The sequence below is a fragment of the Lemur catta genome, chromosome 15 (genome assembly GCF_020740605.2).
Source record: "Lemur catta isolate mLemCat1 chromosome 15, mLemCat1.pri, whole genome shotgun sequence".
NCBI lineage: Eukaryota > Metazoa > Chordata > Mammalia > Primates > Lemuridae > Lemur > Lemur catta.
In genome coordinates, this window is record NC_059142.1 from 53,178,193 (window position 1) to 53,195,950 (window position 17,758).

The window sequence follows — 17,758 nt, forward strand, 5'->3', positions numbered from 1 at the left end:
ATTTGTTCGGGCCCTAATCTGATGACCGCAGTCCTTATAAGAAGAGGGAAATTTGGGCAGGGACACACTCAGGGAAGACGGTGGAGGCGGAGGTGGGGGTGACGGCTCTGCAAGACAAGGAAGGCCAAGGATTGCCGGGAGCCACAAGGGGCTAGGAGAGGCATGGCCCAGGCTCTCCAGAAGGGCTTCCAAAAGGGCCGAGGGGTGGGGACGGGCAGGCGCACCGCACGAGCCAGCGACCCTACGGCCAGCGGGCCAATTCCCTTGCTGGACCCGGCAGGCCTGGGGAGGGAGGAGCTAACAGTGCCCGTCCAGGACAACCAAAGCCCGCTTCTCATTGGACAAGGTTCCCGTCAATCACAGGGAGGCTTGAGGCGGAGCTCCTACTGTGACGTCCTTGCTTTTGACAAGCCAAGGAAGGGGGCGGGATCCAGTGGCAATGACTCTCGATTATTGGTCGAGTGCTTGAGCGACAGCCACCTGCCCCTATAGTATGGAAGAAGGCTGTCAGTAGCCGAAGCTCCCGCGTTGACAACTCCTGACACCCAGTGGTCGTCCCGAGAGGGATTCGGAGGTTGGGATTTTCCGATCAAAGTTGGAGACGGGTTTCATACTTGAACCTGGAATAAATTACCCGAGCCTCTGCCCTAATTTCCCTTTCTGTTTGACTGGTGGTTTTACTAAGACTTCCGGGCCTGACAGGATCCTTCTGGAATTTCCAAGGTGCTAGGTGCCCTCGCCTTCCGACAGTGCCGGTGAGGAGCAGAACAACCGCCTCTGCAAGGGGTTTGAATCCCCCCGGCACAGGCACAAGACGCTGGCGGGGGTGTGTGGGCGAGTGTGGCCTCCGAGCATCTCAGAGGACAGCCCTGCGGTCTGACGCGGCCTCGTCCCCTCCTGCTCTCTACGTGGGGGTTGGTGGCTGTCACGTCACGGTCTCAAGGAGAGAGATGAAGACTTTGCAAAAAAAAAAAAAAATCGTGGATATAATTTCCTCCGTTTTATGCATTTCCCCTCCCACAAAAACAGCCTTGAACTCGCTGCCGAGACAAAATCGGTGAACAAGTGGTAAAGAACATGAACAGAAACACCTGGAAGCGGCCTATCATGCTTAGCGTGGTTTAAGGCCAGGAGCGAGCCTGGCTGTGGTTTTACATCACCTTCCAAATGCTACATTCTTCTTCGGGAACGTGGTTTCCGTGCCTGGGAGGGAATTCAACAGAGCTCTTGTAGGGGGAGACTAATCTTTTTGCTTTTTCAGCGCTCATTGGTTTTTAGTTGGAACGGCCCCTGTAACAAAAAGACATTACTAACAAGAGAAAAACAGACGTTTGTCGGCATGTACTTTTCCTAGTTGCACAGGAGACACCCAGGGAGTGAGTCGTTCTCAAAGAGGTGGCTTCAAATTTCAGCGTGTGTCGCATCCTCAACAAGGAACGGTGAGTGTTTAGAGAGAGGTCACAAGAAAAGGTGCAGCAGCTTGGGGGAAGGCAAAATCGCTGGCAGGTAAGGGCTGGTTAGGAAAGCTCGTCCGTGGGATTCCTCGAGCTGTCTCCAGGCCCATCATGAGGGCCCAAGTTGCCTCCAGTGGCGACCTCTGGTCTCCCTGCTAGGCGGGGGAGCGGGCAGGCCTTCTGTCTGTCATAACCTATGTCCTCTTAACTGCCTTCAGCTCAACCATCCTTCATATTTTGGGTGGCACGTTCTGGGCTCCCACGCTGTAGTTTTCGGGGGGGCACCTCCGCTTCTAGGTGTCCTTGCCACAGTCATAGGCCATGCTCTGTACCAATGTTTGGGAGGAGGGTGTGTCCCTCCCCTCTACCTTCTGGATTATTTGAAAGCAAATCCTAGACATTATTTCATCAATCAGTAAAAGCGACTCTTTGAGGAAAAACCCACAATACCATTACTACATCTAAAAATTTACGAAAATTTTCTACTATCATCCAACATTTAGTCATTTAAATTTTTCCGAGTGTCTCATAAATGTCTTTGTACAGCTGGTCTGTTCAACCTAGGATCTGCTCACTATCCGCACATTGCATGTGGGTGATAAGTCTTTTGTGTCTCTTTTAACATACACCTTCCTGCTTTTATTTGCTTGCCATTTATTTGTAAAAACAAAACAAGCTGAATCATCATCTGTAGAATTTCCCACGTTTTGGATTTGACTCACCAAATTTTAACATTCCTGTGGTGGTATCTGTTCCTCCGTTTCCTGTAAACTGTGATTGAGAGGCTTGATTAATCCAGTTTTGATTTTTTGTTAAGAAGAGGTAGAGCCATATATCACTTATTGTGTAACTCCATGAGGTGCATAATACTGGTTGTCTTTCATTTTTGGTATTAAATATAATCATTGGGTTCAGGTATTGACAACCTGATTCATCCTCTGTAAGATTCCTTATTACCCTTTCACCTAATGTTTTTAGCAGGTTTTTAAAAAAGCTTTCTAAAAATTGTGATAAAATATATGTAACATAAAAATTACTTTTAATCATTTTTAACTACAATTCAGCAGTATTACATACAATGTTGGGCAATCATCACCACTCTCCATTTCCAGAACTTTTTCATCATCTCAAACAGAAATTCTGTGCCCATTAAAATGAATAGACAAAAAACCCCACAAAACTTCCCATTTCTACCTATCTCCAGTCCCTGGTAACCTCTATTCTATTTTCTGTCTCTATGAATTTGCCTATTCTAGGTAGTTTCTAGCAGTGTTTAATGATTGTTGCCTAGATGCACTATCCTACTAGGGATTGCAAAGTGGATTCTTCTTGTCATGGTGGGTTTGGTTTGGTTATGTTCTTGGTTTTCATTTTTTTAATTTGTGGAATTTTAACATATTTGATATGTTCCAACACATTGTGGTCATTTTCTTTTTGATGCTCAAATTATCTTATCCCATATTCGGCACTAACAGCCCTTCTTGTTGGCCTCTGTCTCTTTGACACAACCCTAGTCATTTTTTATAATGTCTTTGTTTTCTAATATAATTGGAACTTCCAGACTCATCTTGTACTTTCCTGACCCAGATTTGGAACCAGCCGTTTTGATGGAAAATGATCTTTAGAGACCATACTTTGGGTGCTGGGGTGCTCACTGTTACTGGATTACTCCATTGGTCATACTTCTGGGGCTTCTTTCAGCAGAGAAAACTAGGAAATAACAATTTTTTATAAAGAGAAAATACATTATGTTACTTCCGATTCAAATTAAAGATTATAGAATTTTTTTATTTATTTTTATTTTTTTATTTTTTTAAGCCTTAGTTTTTCTTTTCTTTTCTTTTCTTTTTTTTTTCTGACTTTTTTTTTTATTTCAGCTCATCTTGAGGGTACATAAGTTCAGATTATATACATTGACCACGTCCCACCCATCCCCCTGAGTCAGAGCCTCAAGCGTGTCCATTCTCCAGACAGTGCACCTGGCACTCACCATGTAGTCATACCTCCATCCCCTCCCAAGATTATAGAATTTTAACCTAACTTCTTTGATTTTAAAGTTGTATCTTTTTTCTCTTATCCTGAAAATCTTGGTTCTTAAAAACATAAGACTGGTTTGTATACCCTATCTCTATGTTCTCACCTCCCCCTCTATCCTCAAGGCTTTAAATTCCACTGAAATTACCTTGAAAAGTTCACCAATGGCTTTCATTTAGCCAAATTCAGTGGTAAGTTATCAGTCTTCATCTTGCTTCCTCCTTCTCGAAACGTTTTCTTTATTTTACTTCTAGGATATCACTTTGTTTTTTGGTTTTCTTCCTGTCTCATTAACAATGTTTATTTAAATTTTCCTACATGTTTACCAAATTCTTTGCTTACCATTTCTTCTCACATTTCAGACATTCCTTTTAGGATAATTTTCTTTCTTTCAGAAATACATTCTTTAGAAGTTTCTATAGTGAATTTCTATTGCTAGTAAACTCAGTATTTGGATATCTAAAAATGTTATTAGTGTAATCTATTCTTGATAGTTTCACTGGTCAACAGAAAAGTTGATATTTTTTCTTGGCGTTATGAAGATACAATTCTACTGCCTTCTGGCTTTTGTTATTGCTGTTGAGAAGTCAGCTATCTAATTAGTTATTTTTGGAATCTCTATTTTGTTTCATTGATTGAATTCTATTCTTAGGTCAATACCACACTGTCTTGATTACTATCACTTTATAGTAAGTCTTTAAACTCAGTAGTGCGAGTACTCGAACTTATGCCTTTTTACAAAATGTTTTAGCTATTCTATGTCCTTTTCATTTCCATATAAACTTTAGAATCATCAATTTCTATAAAAAGGAAGATTGGATTTGGACTGGAATTGTGATGAATCTATAGATCAACTTAAATAGAACTGACATTTTAATAATATCAAGTCTTTTCATCTATGATCTGGTGTTTTTTGACTTCTCCCAGAAGTTCAACAGCTTAAAGTGTATAAGGAGTGCATATATCCATGAAGTTTATCTTTAAGTATTTTATATTTGTGAACATCATTCTAAATAGTACTGTTTTTTAATTTTCAATTTCTATTTTTTGTTACTAGCAAAACATATCAGTTGATTTTTCATATTGATCTTGTATCCTGCAACCATAACACATTCACTTATTAATTCTGGTAGCATTTTTTGGGGGGGTAGATGTCATAGAATTTATGTTGATCTTTTTGTCTTTTTTCCAATCTATATATTTATTATTATTTTTTTATTGCATTATTGCTTTGGCTAGGGTCCATTTGTCCCAACAACATTGTAGAAGAGATAAGTGTGAATATGCTTGCTTTATTTCTAATTTTAGGGAAAAGCATTTATTTTTTCACCATTTATGTAAGAGTTAGGTGTAGGTTTTTCATAAAAGTGCTTTATCAGATTGAAGAAGTTCCCTTTTAATCTTAGTTTGATAAGACATTTTATCACAAATGAGTATTGAATTTTGTCAAATCCTTTTTCTGGTTTTTCTCCTTTATTCTGTTAATATGTTGAATTACAATGATTGATTTTCACGTGTTGGACAAACCTGAATTCCTGGAATAAATCTCACTTTATATAGGTATATATTGCTGGATTTGACTTGCTAATATCTAGTTAATGATTTTGGTATTTACATTTATTAGACTTATTAGACTATAACATCATTGACTGGTTTTGTTATCATGGTATTTTTCTTTCTGGCTGCTTTTAAGATCTCTTTGCCTTTGGTATTGTGCAATGTAGCACAGTGTGTCTTAAATGTGGATTTGTTTTTATTTATCCTGCTTAGTATATGTTGTGCTTCCTATACTGTAGATTCATATCTTTCATCTCTTGCTGAGAATTGTCAGCCTTTATCTCTTCTAATACAATCATGTGTTGCTTAAGGATGCAGATAGGTTCTGAGAAATGCGCTGTTAGGCAATTTTGTTGTGCAAGCATAGAGTGCACTTACCCAAACTAGATGGTATAACCTGCTACACACTCTTAGGCTATATTGTAAAGCCTATTGCTCCTAGGCTACAAACCTGTACAACATGTTACTGTACTGAATGCTGTAGGCAATTGTAAAATAATGGTAAGTATTTGCACATATCTAAACATAGAAAAGGTACATTAAAATGCAGTATTACAATCTTATGGATATCATAAATACAGTCCATTGTTGACTGAAACGTCATTATATCACCATGACTATATTATCTTCACTTCATTCTCTTTATTTTGTTTTCTTTTGAGAACTCCATTAGGCTTCTGTGAGATTTTTTTACTTCACCCTCTATGTTTTTATCCTCTCTTAATTTCAAAATCCTTATATCTCCTCTGACACTTTTTCACTCTCTCATCCCTATGCCCTATTTACCCCATTTAAGTAACCAATCTCATTAGGTTTTGATGTATCTTGTCTTCATGTTTCTTTTTGCAAAGATAAGCAAATACATGCATATTTTCTTATCTCTTCTTCTTTCCTATGTAAAAGGTATAAGTACTGTTAAATTAAATTTGTCCTAAAGCTATCTCTGTAGGTAGGGAACTGTAATCTAACATGTCATCTAAACAACTGCAACCTAAAGTTGAGAGTATATTCTTGTAAGAAGTAGGTGAGTCTTGGCCAATCATACCAGCTGAGCTTTCAGCCAATCACAGGCTGCAAACTGCTCAGACATAGCCACCTATGGCAAAGGTAGAGCTATAACCAATCCAGCTGTTTCTGTACCTCCTGTCCTTTTTCTGTCTCTAAGTACTGCCTGCTCATGTTCCTGGGTGGCACTCTCTGAAGCTGTATTGATTGGTTCAGGATGCTCCCTGATTCATTAATTATTTGCTCCAATAAACTCTGCTAAGTTTGGTTTGTCTGAAGGTTTTCTTTTCCTTTTTTTTTTTTTTTTTTTGAGACAGAGTCTCACTCTGTTGCCCAGGCTAGAGTGAGTGCCGTGGCGTCAGCCTAGCTCACAGCAACCTCTAACTCCTGGGCTTAAGCGATCCTACTGCCTCAGCCTCCCCAGTAGCTGGGACTACAGGCATGCGCCACCATGCCCGGCTAATTTTTTGTATATATATTTTTAGTTGGCCAGATAATTTCTTTCTATTTTTAGTAAAGACGAGGTCTCACTCTTGCTCAGGCTGGTCTCGAACTCCTGACCTTGAGCGATCCACCCGCCTTGGCCTCCCAGGGTGCTAGGATTACAGGAGTGAGCCACCGCGCCCGGCCTTGAAGGTTTTCTTTTAACAGTACTACAAATACTCTGCTGTCTTTACTTTTCTTTTTTTTATAACTAAACAATACATCTTAGAAATCATTTGTGTCAGTTCATATAGATCTTACTCATTGGTTTCCCAGCCACACAGTGTGCTGTGGCATGGCTGTACCACTCTGTATGTTCACTTCTCCTATATTTAAGTACTCTGGTAGTTTCCAGAATTTCACAATCTTAAACAATGCTGCAATGGATAAACTCGTGCGTATTTATTTTCTTATGGTTGGTTATATATCTTCACCAATTTCTAGGTATGGGATTATTTGGTCAAAAGTCAAATACCCATGTAGTTTTGTTTGGTATCGCCTAATTCCCCTCCACATGGGCCTTTCCAATTTGCAATCCCACTAGCTATTTTAGAAGTTCCCATTTCCAACAAAATGGTTGTCAAGCTTTTTAATTTTTGCCAATCTGATAGGTGCAAAAACTGTATCTCAGAGTAATTTCAGTTTGCATTTTTCTGAGTCAAATTGAATATTTTTTCACATGTCTGAGGGCCATTTTTACATCTTTTTTTGGGAATTGCTCTTCATATTTTTTGCCCATTTTTCTGTTGGGTTTTTGGTCTTCTTTCTCTCGAAGTCCTTTACTGTATATGAGAGGGATGTTAGTCCTTTTTATCCATGATATGTATGGCAAATATTTTTCTCCCAGTTCTTAATTTGTCTTTTGACTTCATGGTAATTTTTTTGCCATGCAAAATTTTATTATTTTTATGTAGTAAAATTTATCAATCTTATATTGCCTCTGGATTTTGAGTCTTAGAAAACTTTTTCTTACACTCTGGTCAAAGCGGTATTCACCCATGGATTCTTAGTACTCTTATCATTTCATTTTTCACATTTAGATCTCTGAACCGTCTGGAATTTATTTTTTGTGTGATGGGAGTTACAGGTCTAGTTTGAGCTCTTCCTAAATGGCTCCCAGCCCCGCACGCAGCTCGGTTTCGCGCACTGCAGGTGAGAAGCGGAGATCGCCGCCCCCCTTCAACATCCGCCGCAGCCGCGTGCCTGGTCCCTGTCCCGCAAACGCACTCCCGAGCAGGGCCCGGCGAAGTCGGCTTGTGAGTCCCAAGCTTCGCGGGCGATAGAAGCCACGGCGGCGGCGCGCCCCTCGGACGTGTGATGGGACACTTCCTGCACCCACGGGGAGCAGGGCCCGCGGCAGGGCCACCGCGGGGAACCCGGCGCAGAGGTGCCGCCGCCTGCCGCCCGGAGCTGGCACTGCGCCGTTTCAGAGCAAAGCGAGTCCCAGACCCGTTGGTACCGGGGCTTTAAGTCTAAGGGAATGGTGGTGTTTTTTTTTGTTTTGTTTTTGTTTTTGTTTTTGGCTTTTTTTGGAGTTCTTCCGGGCTCCAGAATCCAAATCCAGAGACAGAGTTCAAAGGGTAAGGTGAACTGAAATGTCTTTGGCTGAGCTTAAATTCTCATTGTGGGGTCTAAGAAGGCAGGTTGATGGGAGGACAGAAGAATGAAAGGGAAGGGAAACAAATTTCTTGTTGTGTCAGGCTATTTACATACATTGAAAAAAATCCTTATGAAATAGATACCCCAAAAGCCATTTTATAGATTAGAAAACCGTGGCCTAAGAAAATGTTAAAGGATGATTTTTTAAAGGGTAAAATCATGACTCTCATATCAATATAAAATGAATACATGTCAAAGATCTAATTTAACTCATTAATTAATATAGGAACCAGTGACATATAAAAACTGGTTCAAAGAAAAATCCAAAGAACAGACACGCATATAGGCAATCAGGAATATTAAAGAGAATTTGCTAATAGGTACAAAACTGGCCACTATCCACAGGGTAATAATTAACCGCGTCTTCCTTGTACAAAATTTATTTGCACCTCCATGGACAAGAATCCTTTATATTACCATCAGTTTTCTACAATGCACAGAATTGTTAGATAGCTCAAGGACAAGGAAGAGAGCAGACCCTTCTAGAGTAATGCCCCTGGAAGGCTCCTCTAGATGATCTGCAATGAAATTAAGTAACACCTTCAATGTTTCACAGCTGCTAAGTGGAAGATCTGGAATTCTAACCAAATCTATTAATACATGTCTCCGTAAGTTATGGCTGTTTCCTCTGTACTAGGTAGCTTTTGGACAGGAAGATGCTTTTCAGCAGAAATTTTGGTATTGCCCACTCATCACCCCATCTGGTTAAAAATCCCTGGTCTCAGGAATCTCCATCAGAACCTACAGCAGTGTTCCAGAGAACTTCGAAACCATGACCAATCATTTGCCGTCTGGGGAGAGTCTTGTCCTCTTTCCACGTGTTCCCTCGGACTCCTGAAGGGCTCCGCGGCTGGCCCGAGCCCCGGGAAGACCACAGAAGAGTCTCACGACTGGCACTGTACACTGTGCCTTGGGAGTGGCAAGAGGCTACTGCATCCGGCTGCAGTCAGTTCTTCGCTTTGGTGGTTTCTGGTCGCTGGTATAGCCGGATTATACCTTCATCGTGTAGCCTCTTCCAGACTTCTTGCTCTAACCTGAAGTCATGGTTTATGTAAAAGATCAGTTTTTTCCATGACTTATCATAGTAGTGATCAGAAAAGCGCTCGTGGCCCTCGGTGATGAAGCCATAGGCACTCACCTGCGTAAAGGTTGGAGGAAGAGATAGGGCCTGGGGTTGCTGTCCACCAGGCTTCTTTCTGCTCATGGGCTAACTTGTGGGGGGCGGGGAGGGGGGAATCCCTTTATCCTGTTTCCACCCCTACGGGTCTGGAGCAGGTCCCTGGATGCACATGCACACGTGCACGCACCCATACTCACTGTCCCATGCCGAGCAGGTCTGGCAATAGCTCCAGAGCTGCTTCTCCAGGAGTTCCTGCTCCTGAAGTAGAGTCCTACCTGGTCACAGAGGTGAAGGGCAGTGAGCAGCAGGAGGGCCCCAGTGGTGGGGCGGTATATTCTCCAGTGGACAGTGTCCAGGGTCTTAGACTTCAGGAACCTGTGAAATGCCCCAGACCCCCAACTGTCAGGAGGCTGCAAGGATGAGAGGGACCCGGCCCTCCTCATGCTTTCTGCTCTCACCTGTTCTTCATGTATCGGAGAAAGTCTGGGTGCAGCAACAGGTATCTGTCCAATTGCAAGTCTTCCCGGAATGCTTTCTGGGGCCTGTGCCTGGGGTCAGGAATGGGTCATTCGGGTTCCGTCCTCACACCTGGCCTGGTGTGGGCTGAGTCAGGGTCACAGACATGACTCCATCTCCAGGAGAAGGCTAAGGCTGTCCCCACCTGTCCAGCCCTTTACAGCCCCTCACTGTACAGCTCGGCCTGGGGTAAGGGGGTGGGGGGACAGTGGGTACCTGAACCAGAACAGACTCTTTGTCTTCACTGTCTGATTCAGAAGCAGTGCTTCCAGCCACTCATAGTCACGGGTGCCTTCCAGGAAGTGCAGGTAGCGGATGTCCTGAGGACCAAGGACAGTGAGAGGTCCAGGAGTGCTGCCTGTAGGTTGTGACTCCAGGCTGCCCACTCCCCCTCCCCTGGCCTGGTCTGAGTGTCCTCCCTGCTCCTGCCCCTCCTGTGAAGAGCACCTGTACCAGCCACAGACTCCATCCAGACACGAGAGACCCATCTCCCTGCCCCGCCTGCATGCTCGCTTCCCCACAGTCTGGGTGCGGGCAGGCCTGGTCCTCTGTGCTCACCTTCCCCAGAGGCACGTGCTGGAAACCCCGGTTGCCCAAGATAAGAAGTGACTGGGTCACAGAGAAGGCAGTAAAGCCGTAGAAGGATGTCCTAGTACCCACATCCTGTTCGTAGCCTTTAATGACAGCCCCGCTCAATCTGTGCGGGGTGGGGAGGGGGAAGAGCAGAGCACGTGAGTGGAGGCGGGAGATGTGCAGGTGGAGCAGGAAAGAAAGGAGAAAGGGAGGCCTCAGGAGGAGAAATACATGCCGAAATTCTCTGGGGGGCCAGGAACTCCACCTTCCAGATGCAGCCATGGAACGCTGTATCAGTTCTCTCAGAAGAGCCCATATCTGCAGGAGAGGGCTAGAAGGGGGACCTTGGGGTGGGCAACTCACCGGAACACATAGTCGTGGCTGTCTATCTCTTGGCCCACATGGGAGTTGTTCAGGATGCCCCCATTGCCCACCACGGCACAAGTGATGCACCTGGAGCTCCCAGGAGGGAGGTTGGCCAGGAGCAGCTGCTGCTGGCTCACTGGAGGGAAGCGTGTCACCACCTTCTGCACCACTGGAACAAGGGGGGCTCTGTTCAGAGCCCTGGAAGGGACAGGAGTCTGGCCCATCATTGCTCCCAGGTCTGGCGGACCCCAGGGAAGAGGCAGGCCAGAGATGGAAAGCGCGCTGCCCACTGCCCACCTCCCTCTCCTATCGTGTTCCCCGCCCCTCCCCGAGGACTCACAGGAGTGATTGAGCTCCATGAAGCCAAAGGGCGGTGAAAAGTGTTCCAGGCGCTCCCACTCGCTCTGGTTGAAGTGGCTGGAGTCCAGGAAGAGGGTGAGGTTGGGCAGAAAAAGGTTCCGGAGCCATGGTGACTTGGAGGCTTTGACCTTCACAGAGTCCGTGCAGGTCTACATGCAGGAGGGCTGGGTCAGGCAGGGAGGGCCCAGGAAGGCCACCGCCAGGGGCTGGGCCTCGCAGTTCGGATGGCACTGCCTCTGCTGCCTCTTCTGTCCCATTCCTCACCACCCCCCCACCATCGTCGGAGAGGAACCACCCTCAAATGCAGCAAATGTCCAGCACGCTGTCAGTGTCACGGTTGCGATGGTGTGTGTGCAAACAGACACACTTAAATCCTGCCCTCTGTGCGGGGCCGTAAGAAGGACAGCGTGGTTAAGCCCAGGCTGTTTTTCTTGGGGTTGGAAGAGAGTGGAGGTTGTGCCGTGGGCTTTGCAGGAGAGACAGGCACTGCTGGGGATCAGGGCTGGCGTGAGGTTGGGGTGTCCTGTCAGTCCTGCACCCTCCCCATACTGGAGGACAATTCCCGTGTCAAGCCCCAGAGCAGATCACACCCTCTCACCCTGGGCTGATGAGCCCCCAGGCCTCCCGCAGGGGCTCCAGGGAGGCCCCTCCTCACCCACCTCTTCCCATGGTGGCCATCACAGGAGGGGAGGGTGGGACAGGGGCAGGCTGGGCTAGCGTGGGCAGGACAAGGCAGACCTAAAACTCCTGTGGGAGGTGCTGGAGAGGGTGGGGAGGGCTGCCCCCGGGAGGGGCTGCAGAGAACTCACCGTCTGGAGGCCCCCCTCCTCCATGCTGTATTTCTCCTGGAAATCCCACCGGGGCTCGGCCTTGAAGTCGGCGGCCTTCAGCCTTTGTCTCTGGGCTGTCCGTGTGGTGCGGCCCTGGAGAGGGGCAGCGGGTGGGGTGACCTGAGCCTTCTTCTCCATGGGCAGGACGGCTGCTGTGGTCACTCCCCTCTGTCTCCTCGTCGACACTGCTCCCCTGGTGGGCAGTAGTGTGCCCTGCCTGTCTAGAACGGGTGTCTTTGAGGTGGTGACTGCTTTGCCCTGAGCCAACGCCGTCCTTGTGGAGGTCACCTTCTGGGTCTGGCCCCCCCTTCCTCTGGTCGTCTTTGTGACCTGACTCTTCAGTGATGGGGCCTCTGTCCCAGAGTCTGGACCTCTGGGTGTGCGCACCACGGTTTTCTCTTTTTCCTGCCTCTTTGTTAATGCCACCTGTGTGGCGCTGGCCACTTTGCCCGGCTCCCTGGGGGGTGCCTTGCCGGCCTCTGTCCTGCTGTCTGCCCCGGCATGGGCTGTGGGCTGGCGGTGCGTGTTGAGGGCACTGTTCTCTGGCTCTGACTCCACAGAGCCGGTAGTCCTCCTGCCCACAGCGGGTGCCTGGGACGTAGCCTTTTGTAGTGACTCTGCAGCTTTCTCTTTAATGTTCTCTCTGGACTGATACCTGGGGACACAGATAGCATCTGATGGAGGCTGAACAGCATAGAAACTACAGAAACACTGTTGTCAGCAGCATGACTAGGACTGATTCTCCGGCTTCAGACCGACTGCAAACCAGTCTCTAAGGGAGATGCAGGGAACGTGTATCACCACCCACTGCCAAAAATCACCCTGCACCCTTCGGCACAGGGTCTGGACACTTACCTCTGACCAGTAAAACACCTTTGGCGGGAGCAAGGCGTGTGGGGAGCGGGAGCCAGATGCCGAGACTGGCGTGAAAATGTTTCCCGGCGCTGTGCCCTCTGCCCCGGGCTCACTCCTGGGCCCCCGCCTGCCCCGGCCATTCCGGCTTGTGGGTTCTAAGAATGAGCTTGTGTGATTCTGGTCTTGTCACCTAATGTTTGTGTGATTCAGTTGACCGTTTTGATTTTTCAGTGAAGCATGGGTAACCAAGGAAGGCAACCTCATTCGCAGGAAGTAGAAGAGACACATTCATGTAAGGGCCATGGCTGCTGACCTGGGTTTTGAACGATCTGCCTTAAAGATTTACTTTAAACACCAGCATGAGTCAAACCCTGCTTAAAAACAAATGCTTGTTGGCATTGTTAGGAAAAATATACATATTCAACAAATATTTGTGGAGAGCCCTCTCCGCTTGCAACAGCTCATGTTAGATGCTGGAGATCGCAGACGAGAGGGTGTTTCCCACCCGTAAGCAAGGACAGCTCTAGTGACACAGTCAGGGAAGTGAGTGAGTGCGCTGCCTGGGGCTGTGAACTCAGAGGGGGTGTAAAGGAGGCATTCCAGGGTTTAGTTTATCATGTGTCCACTTGTTCAGGAAGAGCCATGGAAGAATTTCAAGTGGGAGGTGGGGGGTGTGCAGAAGGAAGAGAGTGGTTGTCAGGGTGGAGGGGCACAATCTGATTTCTATCCCAGAATGATTTTTGTAGCAGTAGTAAAAGATAGATTTAGAGTGGCTGGTCTGAGTCCTGGCACTCAAGGTTTTTAGCTCCTGGGATTGTATTTACTTTATTTTCTTTCTTTTTTTTCTTTTTTGACACAGGGTCTTGCTCTGTCCCCCAGGCTGGAATGCAGTGGCCTTACTTATCACAGCTAGCTGCAACCTCTGAACTCCTGGCCTTAAGTGATCCTCCCTCCTCGGCCTCTCATGGTGCTAGGATTACAGAGGTGAGCCAACACTCCTGGCCTTTATTTTCTTTTTATTTTCTACTTTTATGTGAGGCTGTCAAAACCATCACTTCATTTCTGTCACTCAGTGTCAGGTGTTCTGCAGTGAAACCCAGATCCTCTGCTCTGCACGCTTCTCTAGCTGAACTTCAAGGTGGGGTCCCTGTGTGACAGAGGTTTGCGGGGGATTCCTGGGAGCCTTGGGAGAAACAGTCTTCCTCTGCTGATCCTGGCCCCTGCCCAGGTAGACGTCCATGTCCCCAGCTCCTGCTCCTTCAGTCTGCCCCTCAGATCCTAGGCTCCCCCATTCATCTTTTTTTTTTTTTTTGAGACAGAGTCTCACTCTGTTGCCCAGGCTAGAGTGCCGTGGTGTCAGCCTAGCTCACAGCAACCTCAGACTCCTGGGCTCAAGCGATCCTCCTGCGTCAGCCTCCCGAGTAGCTGGGACTACAGGCATGCGCCACCATGCCTGGTTAATTTTTTCTATATATATTTTTAGTTGTTCATATAATTTCTATTTTTTTAGTAGAGATGGGTTCTCGCTTCTGCTCAGGCTGGTCTTGAACTCCTGAGCTCAAGCAATCCACCTGCCTCCGCTCCCCAGAGTGCTAGGATTACAGGCATGAGCCACCGCGCGCAGCCATCTTGGTCATATTTGTCCCGAGCTCTCTTTGTCTGTTTGTACCATTCTTCTTCTGAGCTATGTATAACAGACTTACTGAAGCTACTTGAAGAAAACAAGAAAGAGCATGAAATCTGTAGCCAAAAAGACTCAAGTGAGAATCCTGACACCCCCAAAGTACCCCTTAAGAAAGAACACCCTCAATGCAGAGTGGGAGACTGGAGCTAATCAAGAATGGATTCTTGATCGAGTCCTTCCACATTTGTTTAGTAGAAAGGTCTAAGTGCCTCGGGGTGGGGATGAGACTCACCTTTGGGCTGACAACGCAGTAAGAGCTCCAAGCTCCTGTGAGCCACTCAGCAAAACAGGAACAAGCTGTTCATTGGGTTTAGCAGACAGCCCTTGTTACTCAGCAGGGCCTCTTGGTGGACTCACTCCCTCCTCCACTTCCCACCCCCAAGCTCAAGAGGCCTGTGGGACCTTCCCTTCCAACCCCTGCAGCGCTCTGCCAAGAGGAATCCTGAACACATTTCCCCATCTGGATAGCTTTCATGGGTATGACTGGGAGAGACGACGAGGCAGGCTGGTCTCTTACATCGCACGTCTCAAACCAGACGGCCTGGACAGCTGACCGTCTCGCAGTGGCCACGCTGGCCCTGAGCACGCAAGGCACTCCGCTCTGGAGCCCTGATAGAGGCAAGAGTGGGCCAGTGACTCCTGGAAGGACTGTTCCATCTGCAAATGCTACAATTGATCGATGACTCATTTAAGCTTTACAAGAAGTCACAGCAATGACCCGGGTAGGGACAAAATTATATGATTAAGTTTCCTTTATTCCCTATAATTAAATACACCTATGATTGCTAGGGATGTGGGTGTTTATTATTCTCATGCATGGTATTTACTGAACGCTCAGATCGTGCCCTTATGCGGAGCACTCTGTGTTCATCCTGCTCAGACCCTGCGTGGCCCTGACCGCGTATACTGTGGGCGGGGCTGGGTGGGGGAGAGCTGCTTTTCTGTGACGGTCCTCTGATCCAGGGGCACGGGAAAGTTAATCATGGACCACAGCCAAGCAAAAAGCAGTTTAGTTTCATAATTCTAATCTACCTGGGAGGTAAAGATATAAAATATTGCACTTGAAAAGATAAATTTATCATTCACAGGGATCACACAGCTCTATTCAATAAAAGAGACAAATAAAAGAGTAATCACCTGGCAACTTCCTCCCTCTATACTCTTTTCTTTTATCTTATGGAAAAAAAAAATGGGAGGCCTCTATATTCTGAAGTGCATTTCACCAAAAGGAACCTGTAGGCAAAGACACGGCCAAAGGTTCAAAGCTATCTGCGCCTGCGGCCATAAAACCCCTGCTGGTGGCCAGAGGGCAGTGCCTTCCCCGCACACAGCCCGGAGATACGGAGACAGGTAACCAGAACATTGAAGAGGCCGTCCAAACTGAAATTTGGGAATAATACCCCAAATCAAAGCTTGCTCACTAATAAAACCAGTAGGAGAAGAAGATTATTTCATCAAGGATAAGAAAAGAGCTCAGGCCGGGCGAGGTGGCTCACACCTGTAATCCTAGCACTCTGGGAGGCTGAGGCAGGAGGATCGCTCGAGGTCAGGAGTTCCAGACCAGCCTGAGCAAGAGCGAGACCCCGTCTCTACTAAAAATAGAAAGAAATTATCTGGACTGCTAAAAATGTGCAGAAAAAATTAGCCAGGCATGGTGGCGCATGCCTGTAGTCCCAGCTACTCGGGAGGCTGAGGCAGGAGGATCGCTTGAGCCCAGGAGTTCGAGGTTGCTGTGAGCTAGGCTGACGCCACAGCACTCTACGCAGGGTAACAGAGTGAGACTCTGTCTCAAAAAAAAAAAAAAAGAAGAAGAAAGGCCAACCTGTGGAACAGCCTGTAGAGTGAGATATGCATCCATCACGGCACGGATAGCGTGAAGGTAACGCGCACACGCTATGGGACCAAAATGCTTGGGTTTGAATCCTGGCCCTGCAACATAGTCGCAGGGTGATTTTGGGGTGACTCACTCCAACTCCCCGTGTCTCAGTATCCTCGTGATAGTGAGAATCTGTGAGTTAACAGGCAGAAAGTGTTTAGAGTAGGACCCGGCACACAGCAAATGCTGTAGAAGCGTCAGCTGAGATAACATCTCAATTCCGTGTACAGGAAAGTATGAAGCGTGGTCACCCTCAAGAGTGGGTGGAGGTGGGGCTGTCGTGGGGAGACCCTCGCTTCCTGCTGCACCTTTCTGTATCTTTTTAAACCCTAGGGGAGCATGTATTCCTTTCAAATTTTAAGAATAGTGAAACAAGATTTTTAAAAAATTGATTAACTTGGGGCCCAGAATGGAAGCTGCCTCCATGAGTGGGAGGCACCCCCGTCTCACTGACAGACTTTTTAGGGTGAGTCTGTTTCTGAAACAAGTGGCACACAGGGGAGAAACCTTTCGCTTCAGGACACAGAAAATGGCAGGTAGGAACTACCCAAAGCTGCCCTTAGTACTCACAGTCCCAGAGGGGAAACCAGTGCTGCTTTCTCCCCGGCTCTCCGCAGCCGGGCGCCGCCGTCCTCAGGCGCCTGCCTCCCTCCTTCTCTGTACAAGTCCATGGTGTCTGGGGCACCTTGGGTCCCACCACCACCGCCACCTCCAGGTCCCCCAGGCTCCCCAGGTCTTCCCAGTGGTTCTTGACAACATTCCTGACCCTCAACACCCGCATTGGACACAGAGATGGCTCGGAGTGCCCCAGTCCTCCTGGGCTGCAGGTTTCCAGTTTTCTCTGATGAAACGTGACGCACTGGGAAGGGTCAGAGTCTTACCTGGACGGCCTGGTGCTAGGCTCTTTGATTAAGGAGGGCAAGGCGAAGAGGAGGAAGATCAGCATGGCCAGGAGCAAGGACCACTGGACACCTCGGCCCAGGCGGCCAGACCTCCACAGGCAGGACCTCATGGTGACAGGTCAGGCCCTAAAGGGAAGTTCTGCATATCCTGGGGCCTCGGTGCAGACAGCAGGGAGTCTCACTGCTCAGGTCTCCTGGCCAGGGAGTGCACACCCTTTGTCTTAACAACAAGCCACTCTGGTAAGTGCTGAGTCTATCAGTCTCTGCCAGGGGAAGGAGGGGCCGCCTTCCCCGCTTTATTTCGGCTTATAGGCTGGCGTGGCTTGAAGGAAAAGAAACTCCTTTTGTTCAAACAAGTTCACCTTCCTTCTCTTTGTCTCTGCAGTCAATTTCTGAATGCAGAACTTTATGAGAAACATACACACGTTATGTGCAACCTCGCCTTGCTCAGGTTACTTAACCCTCCTGCCTCATCCATACATGG

The 17,758-nt window shown here is 47.2% G+C and overlaps 1 protein-coding gene and 1 long non-coding RNA gene across 5 annotated transcripts in view; one reads left to right on the forward strand and one right to left on the reverse strand.

Moving 5' to 3' along the window:
• The first annotated feature begins 531 nt into the window (after nt 1-531).
• Nucleotides 532-17,758, forward strand: part of LOC123620495 — a 34,220-nt gene continuing 16,993 nt past the window's right edge. For 3 of the 4 annotated variants that reach the window (XR_006728866.1, XR_006728865.1, XR_006728867.1), the window contains exons 1-2: nt 532-1,439; nt 13,672-13,796. This is a non-coding gene — a long non-coding RNA (uncharacterized LOC123620495). Of the gene's footprint in view, nt 1,440-13,671; nt 13,797-14,879; nt 15,285-17,758 lie in introns of those variants that run through there. The other variant, XR_006728864.1, reaches the window with a different exon arrangement.
• ST6GALNAC1 (ST6 N-acetylgalactosaminide alpha-2,6-sialyltransferase 1) lies at nt 8,557-17,527 on the reverse strand. The gene is made up of 9 exons (XM_045525762.1): nt 17,254-17,527; nt 11,937-12,612; nt 11,108-11,276; nt 10,765-10,936; nt 10,387-10,525; nt 10,045-10,148; nt 9,771-9,860; nt 9,588-9,687; nt 8,557-9,330 (listed from the first exon to the last, which is right to left on the reverse strand). Exons 1-9 carry the CDS (start codon nt 17,382-17,384, stop codon nt 9,139-9,141), a joined length of 1,773 nt encoding a protein of 590 aa, XP_045381718.1. The 5' UTR covers nt 17,385-17,527; the 3' UTR covers nt 8,557-9,138.

Coding starts and splice junctions, on each gene's coding strand:
- ST6GALNAC1 (XM_045525762.1), bottom strand. CDS start 17,384: ATGAGGTCCTGCCTGTGGAGGTCTGGCCGCCTGGGCCGAGGTGTCCAG. Junction 10,149..10,386: donor AGCACGTGCCTCTGGGGAAG/GTGAGCACAGAG, acceptor CTTGGTCCTCAG/GACATCCGCTACCTGCACTT. Junction 9,861..10,044: donor AAGAGTCTGTTCTGGTTCAG/GTACCCACTGTC, acceptor TCCTGACCCCAG/GCACAGGCCCCAGAAAGCAT.